Below are 15,275 nucleotides of genomic sequence, written 5' to 3' on the forward strand. Positions count from 1 at the left end.
TGAGGATAAAATAAGATATTTATGAAGCTTTATTATAGCATTATATAAATTAACATCATCATCATTTTATCTTCAGTTTGAGACACATTGGTTCCTTGGCTAAAACAAGTTCTGCTGTCACTTCTATGGATTTGCTTAATGGTTGTCTACCATTTTTAGTATCCACTTCTGTCCTCCTCATAACTGACAATTATGTCCCCTGGTATGATTGTTTCTTTGAACTCCTATGTAATTTACTGTCTATAGTATTCATCTGAAGCATTTAATTGTATAACGCCTTTTATTTTTCTTTGCTTTTTTCCTTATCTACTTAAATGGGAATATAAGTAAAACCTTCAGTAGCTACTTCAATAAAAATAAGATAATGTAAAATAAGGTGCTTTATAAACCTTAAAACTACATAAATGCCACTATGCTTATTTTTTACTGTTATTGTTATTATAATTATTAAATTTTTCATTTACAATTCACTTACTAATTTTGTAATCTTGGGCACATCACTTAATCTATTTAGACTCAGTTTCCTCATTTATAATACGATTTGCAAGGTTCCTTCTAACTCCAGGTCTTTGATCCTATGATTTTGTCTTTCCAAATGGACTAAACTGTTTGAAAGTAAACATTATGCTTTCTTATGTATTCATTCCTGTGATTGGAGATATAGCTTTTAAAGCCTTTCACAGCCTGCCAGTTCCCCAACCTCCTGAACTTCTTACACTTTATTTCCCCCCAAAACTTGAAAGTTAAGAATCTATTACATCTTAAAGATTTCTACATTTTCCCAGTTCAGAAGAATTTAGACTACTACCAGCATTAAATGGTTTTAATCTTCTCTTCTTATTAATCTCCAATGAAAGAAATTCCAAGGTTTTCCATGCTTATTTGTTTCAAACTCTAAATACTCAACACAAAGAAGAAATTGTATATAAAAGAACTGAAGCAGTCCCCATATTGTCATAGTCATTGATGCCTAGATCAGGTGGCTTAGGTGATGGCGATACAGAAACTTCAGGATACATATGACTATTTCCTGTATTTGATCTTCTACAAAAATCTTGGAAAAGGCAGAACATTTGACAATCCTAGAAAGCAGATTCAAGTGAGTATTTTGAGTCTAAAGGCGGCTCGAGATCAGGTAATGTAACCCTCTCATCTGATGAGGAAACTGGGACCCCAAGAAAAATTAAATGACTTCCTAGAGTCACACACACTCGTATTTACACTTTTTCACTTGTAAATGGTTGGGATTAGAATATCCTTTTTACAATTCTCATGGGAGGTGGGAGAGGAAGGGACGACTGAAGAGTAGGACACTTTTGAAATTACTATACATTTTATATATATTTTATATTTCATATATATAAATATATTTATAAGTATATACACACACATAGCCTTATTGGCATGTTGCCCCCATAAGCTGAAAAATCCATGTAAAATATTTTGGCCTTCCCTTCATGCCAGAGAAGTCTGAATTATTATGCTAATAAGAGATAAAATATGTTGATATTATACAATACTATACGTATCTCCTATGAATTTCTGCATTTCTAAACTTTTTCTGGGTTATCTTCTGATCTTATGTTTTCTACAACTTCTGTAAAACTCCCCCCAAATTTCCTTTTAATTCCTTTTGCTGATTTACAATATTATACCAAAACTGAGATGGGGAAAGTCACAAGGTAGAAGAGACAACTGTAGTTCATTGCCACTTGACTTCAAGAGGCTAATTTCTTTGGTTTAAAATCATGCCTCTCATGTGCCTCTTCCATAATACTTATCGAATATGAGAAACTCATATTGTGCATTTCAAATCAAAGGGGCTATTCATATAGAATTCACCCCAAAAGTCTTAGTGAAGTTGTAAGCTTTCATAGTTTAAAACAATACTGAGACTTTCTAAAAAGACTTTGGTCAAAGTATTTATTCAGCTATCAATCTTTACTCTCCAGGACCAAAAATTTTAATTTCTTTTAAAATTTCATCAAAGCATTGTTTCATCCTTTAACTACCCTTATTCAGTACTCTTAATTTCTTCATATCTATTGCCACATATGGAAACTTTTTTTTAAGTCTTGTAAAATGTTGGAAAGAATCATTTAACATTCTTGAAATCACATTTTTTTTTTAATACAATTCAGTAGTGTGAGTTTTTTTAAATTAATTAAATGCCACAATAACATCATTGATATGGTTTAACCAAATCCCGGATAAAGTTGAAGAATATTGCTCTGACATTTTGGAGCTAATCACCAACCCAAGACATCCTTGTATTAAGTTAACTGTAAACTTTCATAATTCTGATACCATATTCTCTTAATGATACCACGGAGGCCTGAATATTTTCTACTTTCTTTTTGCTTCATTATGATCTCTAACAAATTGATACTTTTCTACCTAGGAAGGCTATTGTTTTTTTTCTGATGCACCGAATAGCCTCTCGATGATTACCATTCTCCCTCATACTTAATTTGTCTATTATCATTGGGCAATCATTATCTTTCAGCATTGAGAATAAGTAACATGGAGTGATAACAGATTTGCCTAGTGATCTCAGTGATCAATTAAAGAAACTAATATTTCCTGGTATCATGCTGGCTAACAAAGGAGAACTTTTCTAACTTAATTTACTCTCCGTTTATTTGGGTCCTTACAACTGATAATGTACAATATTGTGGCTCTAGTACAGAAAAAGAATTCTAAACCATTTTAGGAGATTCATTATGTTCCTAACCTATATAATGACCCCTGCAAATAGCAAAAGTTGTCAAAATACTGTCCAACAAGTTTGCCAAATATTTGCCATGACATATAAAGCAATTTTTCTATAGCAAAGAAAATGATTGGATAGTACTGATTACTATTTCTGGAGAATTAACAGAGTTTCATTTTATTCCTACTAATGAGTACTACAGTCCCTTTCAGTTTAATGTCCAATAAAAGTGTATCTTAATGGAGAGAGACAGAGAGAGAGAGAGAGAGAGAGAGAGAGAGAGAGAGAGAGAGAGAGAGAGAGAAAGGAAGAAGAAGAAGGAAGGAGGAAGAAAGAAGAGGCAGAGGGAAAAGCTTATGGGTTCATTGATAGATTGCAAAACTATTTAAAAATTCAAAATGGAAATTCATTTTGTCAGTGTTCCTAATGTAGGAGTTTCCACAGTGTCAAACATCTTTCCATAGTATGAAATATCTTCATTGGCTAGTACAGGTAAAGATAAAAGAAAAAATAGTATGGGAACAGTTCTACAATGTGGTTGCTTTTTAAGATGAAACCATAGTAAGAAGTATTAAACTTTGAGGTTTATTAGTTCTAGTATTTTTTTCTTTATTTTTATTGAAAGATTTCTATTGTTTCAAAGTTTCTCATGTAAACCTGGACTGCCAAGTATAAGAACACTAAAGAGAGGTGACATTGGCCATAGAAAGCTCAGGTCAAGAATTCTAAGACCCCAAAGAAGTTAGTGGGTTTAAAAAAATTACCTTTCAAGCCAAGAAATATTTCTAATAATTGAAAATGTGACTCAGAAGATTATGTCTGCCTTTAGGCTTTGAATGCTCTCTGTCATCAAATCCTTCATCCACTGGGGCAGGCAATGGACAAAAAGTGAGATTTTACTCTGCTATTAATTTGATATTTAGCAGGGGTTTTTCTCCCTCTAGACTCATTTATTAACTCTTGCTATCTCCTAAGTCTCATCACTAATAAGGATTAATATTGAAATGAGGTATATTTACTTAGTTTTAAACTCTCTCCAACTGTTTTGGTTAATAAGAAATTGAAACCAGAATATCTTTATATTTTCCAACTCAAAAAAAGAAACATGCAACAGAGGATAAGCATAAGTTAGATACCGAAGAAAAATTCACTGGTGATAATTTACAAGTCGCTAAAAATAAAGATTAAGTGATTTGTCTCAATTTATTTGAAAAATGAGAGAAAATTAACTTAATAAAGAAAAAATTGAATGATCAAGTTTTTAAATGTCTCTTTCAGTTGCCAAGAAACTCATCAGAAGAGATTGATTGAGGTTGTTTGAATACTACCATATGATGACAAGAATTTAGGTGAACTAGACATTTTAATTGATAAAACTCACTCTAAAAAAGAGAAATACTGCAAAAACTGGAAAGACCTTAAGAATGAAGGAATGAAATGAATCCCTTCCTTTTACATGGAAATTAATAATCAAAATTTCCTCTCTGAGTCCCCTTCAGTTCTGTGCCCCATCCTTCTGTGACCCCTGCCAATACCGCCGAACTTTCCTTTTTCCTGTATCTCTTGTCTTTCTGGCATGTGTTTATGTTGTGTGGGATATGAGTGTGTGGGAGAAAAACCTAAGAATGAAGAGGAAAAAAAAAAAAAAGGTTGGAATGGCTGTAAAGCCAATTTAACTTTAAAATTGCCTGAGTAGAATATTCTAATCATATGCATAAGTATGCCTTTTTACATCAAACACACCTGGGGTAGAAAGACTTGCTTCTTTCTATGTGTCCTTGAGGAAAAACTACAGGGATGCTGCAACAAGGCCACTGTGTGAAGTCATCCAATTCAAAAGAGATAGGATGGAGTCTCTTTTATTTGACTTTTAATATATATACTTTTTAAAAAAAAAAAACTTGCCAATTTATTTATTCCAATTGTTCTCCCTCAAAAGAACTTGTTTATCCCTATCACTCTTTTTTTTTTTTTTTTTGCAAGGCAAATGGGGTTAAGTGGCTTGCCCAAGGCCACACAGCTAGGTCATTATTAAGTGTCTGAGACCGAAGTTGAACCCAGGTACTCCTGACTCCAAGGCCAGTGCTTTATCCACTAGGCCACCTAGCTGCCCTATCCCTATCACTCTTGACTTCAAACTTACTTCTCTATTCCCACTTTATAATCCCTTTCAATTTCATGTCTAAAAAAAGTATTTCTTACTGAAAGAGAGAAAAGGAAGAAGGAAGGATTTTGATTTTTCTTAGGAACTTGTTTCTTAAATATTTTAATAACTATTAAAAACAACTGGCTTCCGTTGTTATTCTATATATTTTATTTTATTCATTTAAAAAGCACTATAATATCAATGGGCCTAGGACACAAAATTAAGGCTAAGAATTCCTACTTTAAAAGCTATCAGCAATGAACAATTTCTTCATATATAAACTAATAAAAACCCCAAGTTTGAATCCTAAAATTTCTTAGGTATTTTGTTAATATCTTTTGCATTTGTCCCTGCAGTTCTATATCCCTCCTATGAAAAAAGATTTTTTTTTTCTTTTAAGGATAACCATCATAGAATTCTGTAGTAAAGAAGTATAAAATATTAAGAATTTTATTGTTGAAAAAGAAGGATACTTTCTAAATTTACTGGCCGATTTAAAATCAATGTTAAAAATAACTGAATGGAAATTTTAGAAATTAAAAAAAGCCATTTCATATGTTACTTTCAGGTTGGCAAAATACTTTACAGACATAATCTGATTTTTACCCGTACATCAACTCATGGAGTTATGTCTTATTACAATTTCCATTTTAAAGATGAAGAAACTGAGTCAGAGAGAGAGGTTAAATGCCTGAGATCAAATTTGAACATCAATCTTTCCACCCCTAGCCACTGTATCACCTAGAGCGACTGTTTCCAGCACAAAGTCAAAATAAAGTGTTCAAAGACAAATTATTTAATCTTATGAGCTCCAAGTAAAATCCTCATTCTATTGTTTACTTTTAAATAAAAACCTTTCCCAAGTTTGGGTAGAACTATTTTCAAAATTTAATCTCAAAGTATCAATTGAGTCACTAATTGACAAAAGTGGACTTTTGCTTCAATGATATAATTATGTTGTGCCAGCTAAAAATACTTTTATAAAACAATAAAATATGATGTAATAAAATAAATGAAATAAAATATAGAATGAGAAACTTTGTAAATATTTTACCTCCTATATTAAAAACAAACAATTGAGCTTCATATACTCTTTCCAAATATCATATTAATTGACTCTGCTAGAATCCATCTAGGTACCTTTCATACTCATGTCACAACCTATACAGAATCCATAGCCCAGGAATCTCTCATGGATAAAAACACCAAAATATTACCCAGGCATACTCTTTTCATTCTGTAAATGAAAGCTGTTATCTCTTACCATCAAATCCATCTTCTTCAGATCCTAGTTCATCATCTGAGCAGATGTTCAACACATTTACAAGCATCTCTGTCACTGAGAAGGTCAAAAAAAGAAGGAAATCTGATTTATTTTTTTTTTACTCTAAGCTTAAACATAACTTTGCAATTATCACATGGATAAAGAATAACCATTCTCCTCTGGGGTTCATTTTTTCCCTTCAAAATGTATTTTTATAAAATGAGAATAAGAAAATTCACAGGGTTCTATGTGGGATCATTTATATGCTGGCCAAATTATATCCATAATATAAAGGGGGTACTAAAACCAAATAAAATAAGATATAATGATAAACACTGAATAGCCATCAGTTATAGAAATTCAAGATTCGTCAAACTTCAGAATTAGAAGTGACCATATAAGCAAACTTTTACCAAACTAAGAATATCCTCTAAAATATTACTGACAAAGGATCATCCCAACTCTCCCTGAAAAAGGGAAATTCTTGACCACTTGGCTGCAGAGTCAACATCATAAACTTTATTTGTGGAGATGAAGTTGACTGCTGACTATTGAATTCTAATTCTAATAGTGGCCAAAATTTTTGTAAGCAGTAATTACATAAGAAAGATGTATGTGTTCAACCATGCCATGTCTTTGACAACTGCATAAGATGACATTACCATCCAGTCTTAGTAGAGAGATGAAATTAAATTTCTCATGGTATTAGAATTATGTGTTCAATATAACCAAGATGTTTATTCATTTAATTTGGATAACCTAAGTATTCGTTTTGCTGAAAGATTTAAAAGTAGACTAGAAAGGCTACTGAGACAAATTGCTAACAGTATTATGTAAGTCTTCTTTGTAGGAAAATGGGATGAGGAGGGGACCAAAAAATGAAGAGTGTCTGTAAGACATATTTTCTAAGTTCTTTTCATAATCCATTTTTTTTTTCAAATTGTGTTCCTGGAAGAAACCCTTGATATAAATTATGTTGTGTCATTTATATAGGGTTTCCCAAAAATCAGTGCAGTTTACAGCTTTAAGGCTTTGGGGTCACATTCTATTTGTAGTCTCATTTAGGGATAGAGAAAGTGAAAAGGATGAATTTAAACTAAGGACAGAATTATGGTCCAGCATCTCTTCAGATCTTCACTTAAGTTTCCTCTCAACCTCAGACTTTACTGACTTTGCATAGAATTCTCACAACTAAGTTTGCTAGATAATCTATGGGGCAATTGGGTTGGGAATCATTAGTGACTGTAAAGGGCTGAAGAAAGTGGAAAAAAGGGTTTAAGAATACTTTCTTTTTTAAAAATTTATTTTAGACGATGGGATTAAAGTGACTTGCCCAAGGTCAGACAGCTAGACAATTTTCTGGGGTTGAATTTGAACTCAGGTCCTCCTGACTACAGGGTCAGTGCCCTGTCCAGTGCTTCACCTAATTGCCCCCTAAGAAAATTGTCTTTACCAAAAATGTTGGTGTCTTGCCATGAATATTACAATTTCCTTCCTAGATGGAAACAATTAGGAACAAATCTCTTTTCTATGGTTTTGTGATGTATTAATGCTCATTTCAATTTTAATGGAATGTCTGTGTCTTAATTTCTCTACCACTAGAATGCTAATAAAAAGACTGTTGTTACTGTTACTAAAAAACAAAAGCACTGAAACAGTGAGAGCTTCTTTTTCCCTTTCTCTATTTGAACCTTTTTGAAATGATGGCACAAAAGAACACCAAAAACAGTTATCCACCATGGATTGATATAAATTGATCTTAGAGATTAACTAAATTTCCCCCTTCCTTTTAGTTCTTTGCCTCCCCTTTCCTCCCTCTCAGTGACTGAACTACAAGTGGTTCAACACTTTTCTCTTTGTCAGTCTGATGCCCTGGTAAAATGTCTCTATGAATATTTGTGTCCTTACAGAGGGACTTGGCAGTGAGATATGACCATTTCCCATTCTGACCCCTTTAACCACTTTATTGTGGTTTCTTCACTGACCTTTTTCTCCAACAAATGGCAAGGACCAGGTAAAGACATCCATGAAATTTGGAAGCCAATAAGGATGAGGAGAGCAGTTGAACTGTCTGATGTTCATAACATTGTTCTCATACTTCAACACTGCAGCTGAAAGATAATTAAGAAAAGAAAAACTATTCATTACATTCATTACAGAATTTTTCTCAGCACTTTCAGAAAATGCAACCACTATGTCCAAATTTTACAACATCAAGGCAAAGATTTTAATAAGCAGTGGATGTTTACATTAATTTTTGGCTTACTCCAGGCCCTGTGATGTGATACATACTTGTAGGCTGTTTGAACACAAACTACAAGATGGAAAATTCAGGAACCTATTTATATACTTAAGTCATCAAATATGTCACAAACTGAATAAAATTCTTGAGTCCATGAATGTTAGCTTGTATGTAATACCTAGAGGAACAAAATCCTAGATAAACAATTTTATTTGAAAAAAGTTGAAAACTCTCTGAGCAAATGAACTAGCAATTTTACATTTTTTTCCAAAATCTGTTCTGTTCAACCAGATTACACACTGTATTTAGCAAAAGTTATAAGGTTGTTTTCTTGACTAAAATATGAGGCACTGTGATTGGTTCCTATTGTATACACTTACTAGAATAAGTTCCCACCTTCACATTCTGAAAAGACACTAGTTATGGAGCTTGGCAGAGAAAAGAGCCAACCTCCCTACCCTCCCACCAGTTCTGCTATATTTGGGCTTTTGTAGCCAGCCTGTGCCAAAACATAGGCAGAATACAGCAGAATATTGAGTGTTTCAGATTTTTGTTATAAAATAATCTAATCTCCCACTCAATATAGAAATCTCTTTTATAACATTCTGGATGATCGATTCCTTAATCTTTCTCTCTTTTTTCCCCCCTTGTGTTAACATTATTTTATTTTTTCCCAATTACATGCAAAAAATAGTTTATAACATTTATCATTTTCTAAGCTTGTGATTTCTCCATTTGTCTATCTTCCTCCCTTCCCTCCTGCCTCCCCAGGGAAGCAAGAAATCTGATATAGTTTGCCCATGTACAATTGGATCACTTAATCTTTCAATCAACAACCAACAGGTAAATTTATTAAAGGCATTTGCTATGTGCTGGAAAGTGGTGAAGAAATGTAAAGTTGAGGCTGTCTCTGATCTTAAGAAACACAAGGATTCTTAATTTTTCTTGTGATCTGGAACACTCTGATAATTTGGTAATTCCATCTCAGAGTAATGACTTTAAATGCTTAAAATAAAATACACAGGATTACAAAGGAAATCAATTACATTGAAATAGAGCTACCAAAATATTTTTTTGAAAGATTAAAAAACAGATTAAGAAATCCTATAAAAGGGAGATTCACAGAGTTCACAAATCAAACAACACAGCCTACAAAGGCTAAATTTTCCCACTGTATCCAGGACCATCTTCAGTTGTCCTGAGCTTTATATTGCCACTGGACCCAGAAGGCTCTGGAGGAGAGAGTGAGTTTGGTGACCTTGCATAGCCCTGCCTCACATAAATCCAATTCACTTGCAAGTCATGACAATACCTTCCCAATGTCATGGTCCACTTCAAGAACAAAAAACAAACAACCACCACAGGCTATTTACAAAATAGGTGAATCTTGGGGAGAAGGGCATTAATAATTGGGAGAATTAGGAATCATTATTTAAAAACCTCAACAAGAGAATTCAATACCCAATGGAAAAGATTTAATACTGTTAAACAAGTCTCATGACTATAAATCTCTCATATTTTGAATATCTGCCTCCTTTAATTTCTACCCACTTGTGCTGTCTTTTGAAACAAAACAGAATGTCAATCTCCTGCCATATCTGCAATGCTCATGTTAGCCCTCTAAATATTATGTCACTTATCATCTCTTTCCTTACTTTCTAGTATGAAAGTCCCCAATTTCTTCCTTTTCTGATAAGATTTCTTGATGCCCCATCATAATAGTTTTCTGTTTCTGTATATTTTTCTAGCTGCCCACATCCTTCCTAACACGAACCACCCAGTTTTAGTGTAATTGTCTGAATGTAATCTGTAGGCTTCTTGAAGGCAAGGACTGTCTCAGCTTTGACTTTGTATCCCCAACCGTTACCTACCACCTTGCCTTATGCACAGTTGGTATTTGCTGAATAGAACCAAATTTAGTGCACATCACCTTCTCCTAATAATCTGCTAATGCAATCTGAGATCGTGTAGAGTTTTGAAAAGTTGGCTTAAAAAGCTAATGAGCTTTTGGTCAACTAACACCATATTGGAAAGCAGTATCCTTGTCTAAAGTCACATGTTATTTGCTACAAAAATCCAAAGAGCTCCAGAAAGGTATAGCCCCTCATATCAAGAGGGATAATGAAGGCAATGAGCATGCAGCCAGTATGCTGCTGTGCAACCACAAAGTCAGAGGTATCTGAGGCCACTGCAATCATACTGACCCAATGTCCAGATGTGGAGAACTGCCTTCTACTTAACATATCCAGTGGAATCCCCATGTGCATTTATGAACCCTCACTGCCTTATAGATCAGGAGAGAAATTAAAACTCACGTCCTTGTCCACCATTCCCAGGACTATTGAGACTTTTGTGTTTTACCAAAAAAATAAATAAATAAAACAACCCCTCTCTCCACCATAAATCAAAAACTTCTTCTATCATTATGAATATATTTTTACAGTTTGGAATGGAAAAAAGACGCCACAGCTCTCAGCTACCCTTAGTATCACAGTAACATCTGTTCCACATAAAACAAATTCTATTTTTGAGCACCAATGTATTCAAAACAGCAGGTTCACCTTTTACCTTTTGGAATATTTTTCATGCATGTTAACTATTCTTTGAGAAAAGTAATCTTGTTTTAATGTCTTCTCTATGTTTTCTTTGCATGAGATTGGTACGCAAAGAGGAGAAAGTTTAGGTGTGCCTTGGAGGGGAAGAGATTAGTAGTGTCATGAATGATATATTGAAGAAGTAAGGAAACAAAGACAACTTGCCAATTCTTGTTCTCTTATATTGATTTGTAACAGAAGCGTTCCACATTACCAAAAGTAAATCCTGCGGAATGCGGAAGCATGGGAAAATTTTAAATAAAATGGGGAAAAAAATCACTTGTCTGTGAAAGTTTATGGAGGAATATAGGGTCGGTCCAATAGTGGCCCTTTATAGACTTTAAGTTGAAAACAAAATTTTAAATTGAAGAAAATGGATCAGTTAGATAAAAATACCTGTTTATTATTATTCACTATTTAATCATATTACTTGCATTATGAAATATATGATATTATTGCTGGGGGGAGGGAGAGGAGAGCGCCAAGGTGGACAGATTCAGCTTCCTATTTATTTTTTTATATCAAAGAACAACAGAATGGGAACCAGGTTCTGGCTTCAAATTCTGTTTTAGTGCTGTCACAGTTAAACAGATTTGAAAAAAATGAAGCAGTCACCTTTCTTTGAACCTCAGTTTCCAAATCTATAAAATGTGGAGTGAATTAGATGACATCAAAGATTCTTTGTGATTTAATATTGTCTAAAGACATTTCTAGTTACACCAGAGATAATGGTCTCTTTTTAGATCTATACCTACATTTCCCCCAATATTTTCAAAAGAATAATGTGAATATGCCATTCATTTTCCTCTTTCTTCTCCACCCTTCTACAAGCACATATATATATATATATATATATATATGTATATATATATATATATACATATATATATATATATATATATATATATATATATTGGATTTACAATCAAAGTACTTGAGTTCAAATATTGGTCTTGCTGTTTAATGATCAGTGTAAATGTGGGCAAATGAAGGTCTCTTGTCCTTAGTTTCCTTACCTAAAAATGATACTTTTGGACTCAACTTCTAGGGTTCCTTCCATCTTTAAATTTGTGACCTTATCATCTATAGTCACAAATTAGAAATGTTTTCTCTTGTAATATATAAACTATTTAGAATAAAACCAAATCAAGCATCTCAACCATGAAAAGTCACGAAATTCACAGTTCAAGTGTATGCCTCACCACCCACATCACCACCCATACCACCTGTCATTGACTGGCATTACCAAAATCAGCTACATCAGTATACTATTATCTAAAATGCATGAAAAGCATTCATCCTCGGTGGGATGTAAGCACGACACACTCAGAGTTATCCAAGGCTACCTCCTCCGTGTACAGTTCTGAGAAAGAGGAAAAATCCCTGCTAAAAGACTTTTATCAGTCTTTTATAGATCCCTTTTCAATGGTCAACTTTTTCAGAGTTCTGCTAAAAGATACCACATATGGGAATGAAATCATTGTCTTTTACACAGAGAAGATCAAGGGACAAAATGTCAATGGTATTTTCAGTTCCGTATGTAGGTGTGAAAAAATATTGAAAGGAATTATGGTGTGGTCTAAAGAGTACTGTACTGGAAGGTATTTATATCAGATGAACCACTATATATTTTTGGACAAGTCTCCTAATTAATCTTAGCTTTATTTTTTTTTATTTTTTTATTTTTAGGTTTTTTTGCAAGGCAAATGGGCTTAAGTGGCTTGCCCAAGGCCACACAGCTAGGTCATTATTAAGTGTCTGAGACCGGATTTGAACCCAGGTACTCCTGACTCCAGGGCCGGTGCTTTATCCACTAGGCTACCTAGCCACCCTTAATCTTAGCTTTATTAATCTTATCTGTAAATCATATTTGATGTATCTTTCCCCTGCAATGAGATCATGCTTAATATTTTTTTCATTTTAATGACCTATTCTCATATTCTCTCATATTCACCCTCTACATATTCTCTCTTTACTTCTACATTTGTCACTATTGAACACTATTTCCTCCTGGCTAATCTCTCTTTGGATTGTTGTGACACATTTCTTTTCTCCTTTTCTCTATCAATCTGCATCGGATCACTTTTCTTTTTCTGGATTATTGCCAATGTGATGCCTAATGGGCCTGCTGTCTTTCTTCAGGTCCTTCTTAATTGTCTATCTTGGTGATCTCATTAGGTCCCAGGGGTTCAGTGACCATCTTCATGGAGATGACTCCCAAAGCTATATATCCAATCCAACCTTCATTTGAGTATCTATCTAATACCAATTACCTATGAGTGGCTTAAAATGAATGACTTTGCATATACCTCAAGACTGACACGTCCAAACAAAACTAGTTCTCTTTCCTCCTTTGAACTCTCATGTCATTCCTCCTTTTGAACATCCCTATAGGCAAAGCCATTCTTGTGGTGACCCAAATTTTGAACCTTGGTATCATTTTTAATTCTTATTCTTAATAAAGTCAAATGTCAAATAAGCTAGCAGATTTTGTCATTTCTATCTCTATAGCAGTTCTTATAAATTTCCCCCTCTTCTCACACAATCACTAACTTTATGAACTCTTATGAACCTAAAGGGTCCCTGTCTCAAGTCCTTCCTATCTTTAGTTCATCCTCCACATAGCCATCAAAGTGATTTTCCTGAAGGCCAGGTCTGACCACGTCACAGCTCTAGTCAATAAAATCTAGGGGCTTCCTATTTTACCTGGGACAAATTATAAACTCCTTGATTTACTCTTCAGTTTAACTCTAGACAATCTGGTCCTTTCTTAGCTTTCCAATCTACTTAATAATAGCTAGCATCTATACAGACCATTTTAGAATTCCCAAAGTTATCTCACTGATTTTTCTCACAATCTAGTACAGTAGCTATTGTTATTAATCCTCATTTTAGAGAAAAAGAATCTGATGTAGAACAGGGTAAAATAGCCAATGAGTGTCTTGGGCAGAATTTGAATCTGGGTCTTCTTGACTAAGTCCAACATTCGATCCACTATACCATCTAGCTGCCTTGACTTGTACATTTCTCCCCTACCTTCTGTCTACAGTCCAATCATACTAAGGACTATATCCTCATACATAAATCTCCATTTTTTTATCTTTGTGTTTTTTGTATTGCCTGGATCCCATTTCTGGAATCTTCTTTAACAACATAGTTGTCTCCTAAAATCTCTAGTGTCCTCAAAGAGTGCTCAGTGTCATTTCCTTCATAAGGTCTTCCCTTGTCTACTGCAAATGGTAGTTCCTTTCTCCCCAAAGGAACATTATATTATTAACATATATAAATACAGTATATATATATATATATATATATATATACATATATATATATATATATACACACACACTCTCTCTCTCTCTCTCTCTCTCTATATATATATATATATATATATATATATATATATATAATCTTCTATCTATCTATCTACCTACTTTTGTTTATAATGAAGGCATCTATTCAGTGGATAGACTACATGATCTGAATACAAGAAGACCTGAATTCAAATATAACTTCAGACACATAATAGCTATGTAAGTGACTTCACCTTGTTTGCTTTAGTTTCTTTATCTGTAAAAATGAGCTAGAGATTTACAACTAGTATTTCTGACAAAGGACTCATTTCTAAAATTTACAGAGAACTGAGTCAAATTTATAAAAAAAGCCATTTCCCAATTGACAAATGGTCAAAGGATTTGCAAAGGCAATTTACAGATGAGGAAATCAAGCTATCCATAGTCATGAATAATTGCTCCAAATCATTACTGATTAAAGAAATGCAAAATTAAAGCATCTCCGAGCACCTCTCAGATTCTCTAAAGCACCTCACACCTCTCAGACTGGCCAATATGACTAGAAAGGAGCATGTCAATGTTGGAAGGGATATGGGAAATCTGGGACACTAATACATTGTTGGTGGAGCTGTGAACTCATCCAAATTTTCTGGAGAGCAATCTGGAATTATGTCCAAAGGGCAATAAAAATGTGCATACCCTTTGACCCTTTGATCCAGCAATACCACTACAGGGTCTATACCATGAAGATGCATAAGGGTAAAAACATCACTTATAAAAATAGCCATAGCAGCTTTGTGGTGCTATGGAAACTGAGTGAATGTCCATCATTTGGGGAATGGCTGAAAAAATTGTGATTATATACATACATATCTATATATCTATATCTATATCTATATATATCTATATATCTATATATCTATATATCTATATATCTATATATCTATATATCTATATATCTATATCTATATCTATATCTATCTATATCTATCTATCTATCTATATATATATATATATATATAT

At 33.6% G+C, this 15,275-nt stretch overlaps 1 protein-coding gene across 1 annotated transcript in view; it reads right to left on the reverse strand.

The window, feature by feature from the left end:
• The window catches only part of PPP3CA (protein phosphatase 3 catalytic subunit alpha), a 353,655-nt gene that overhangs the window by 25,964 nt on the left and 312,416 nt on the right, over positions 1 to 15,275 (reverse strand). Inside the window, 2 exon segments of the mRNA XM_074228106.1 lie at positions 6,124 to 6,198; positions 8,109 to 8,234. Of these exon segments, the coding sequence (XP_074084207.1) occupies positions 6,124 to 6,198; positions 8,109 to 8,234 (201 nt within the window).

The sequence above is a fragment of the Macrotis lagotis genome, chromosome 3, assembly GCF_037893015.1.
Source record: "Macrotis lagotis isolate mMagLag1 chromosome 3, bilby.v1.9.chrom.fasta, whole genome shotgun sequence".
NCBI classification, from domain to species: domain Eukaryota; kingdom Metazoa; phylum Chordata; class Mammalia; order Peramelemorphia; family Peramelidae; genus Macrotis; species Macrotis lagotis.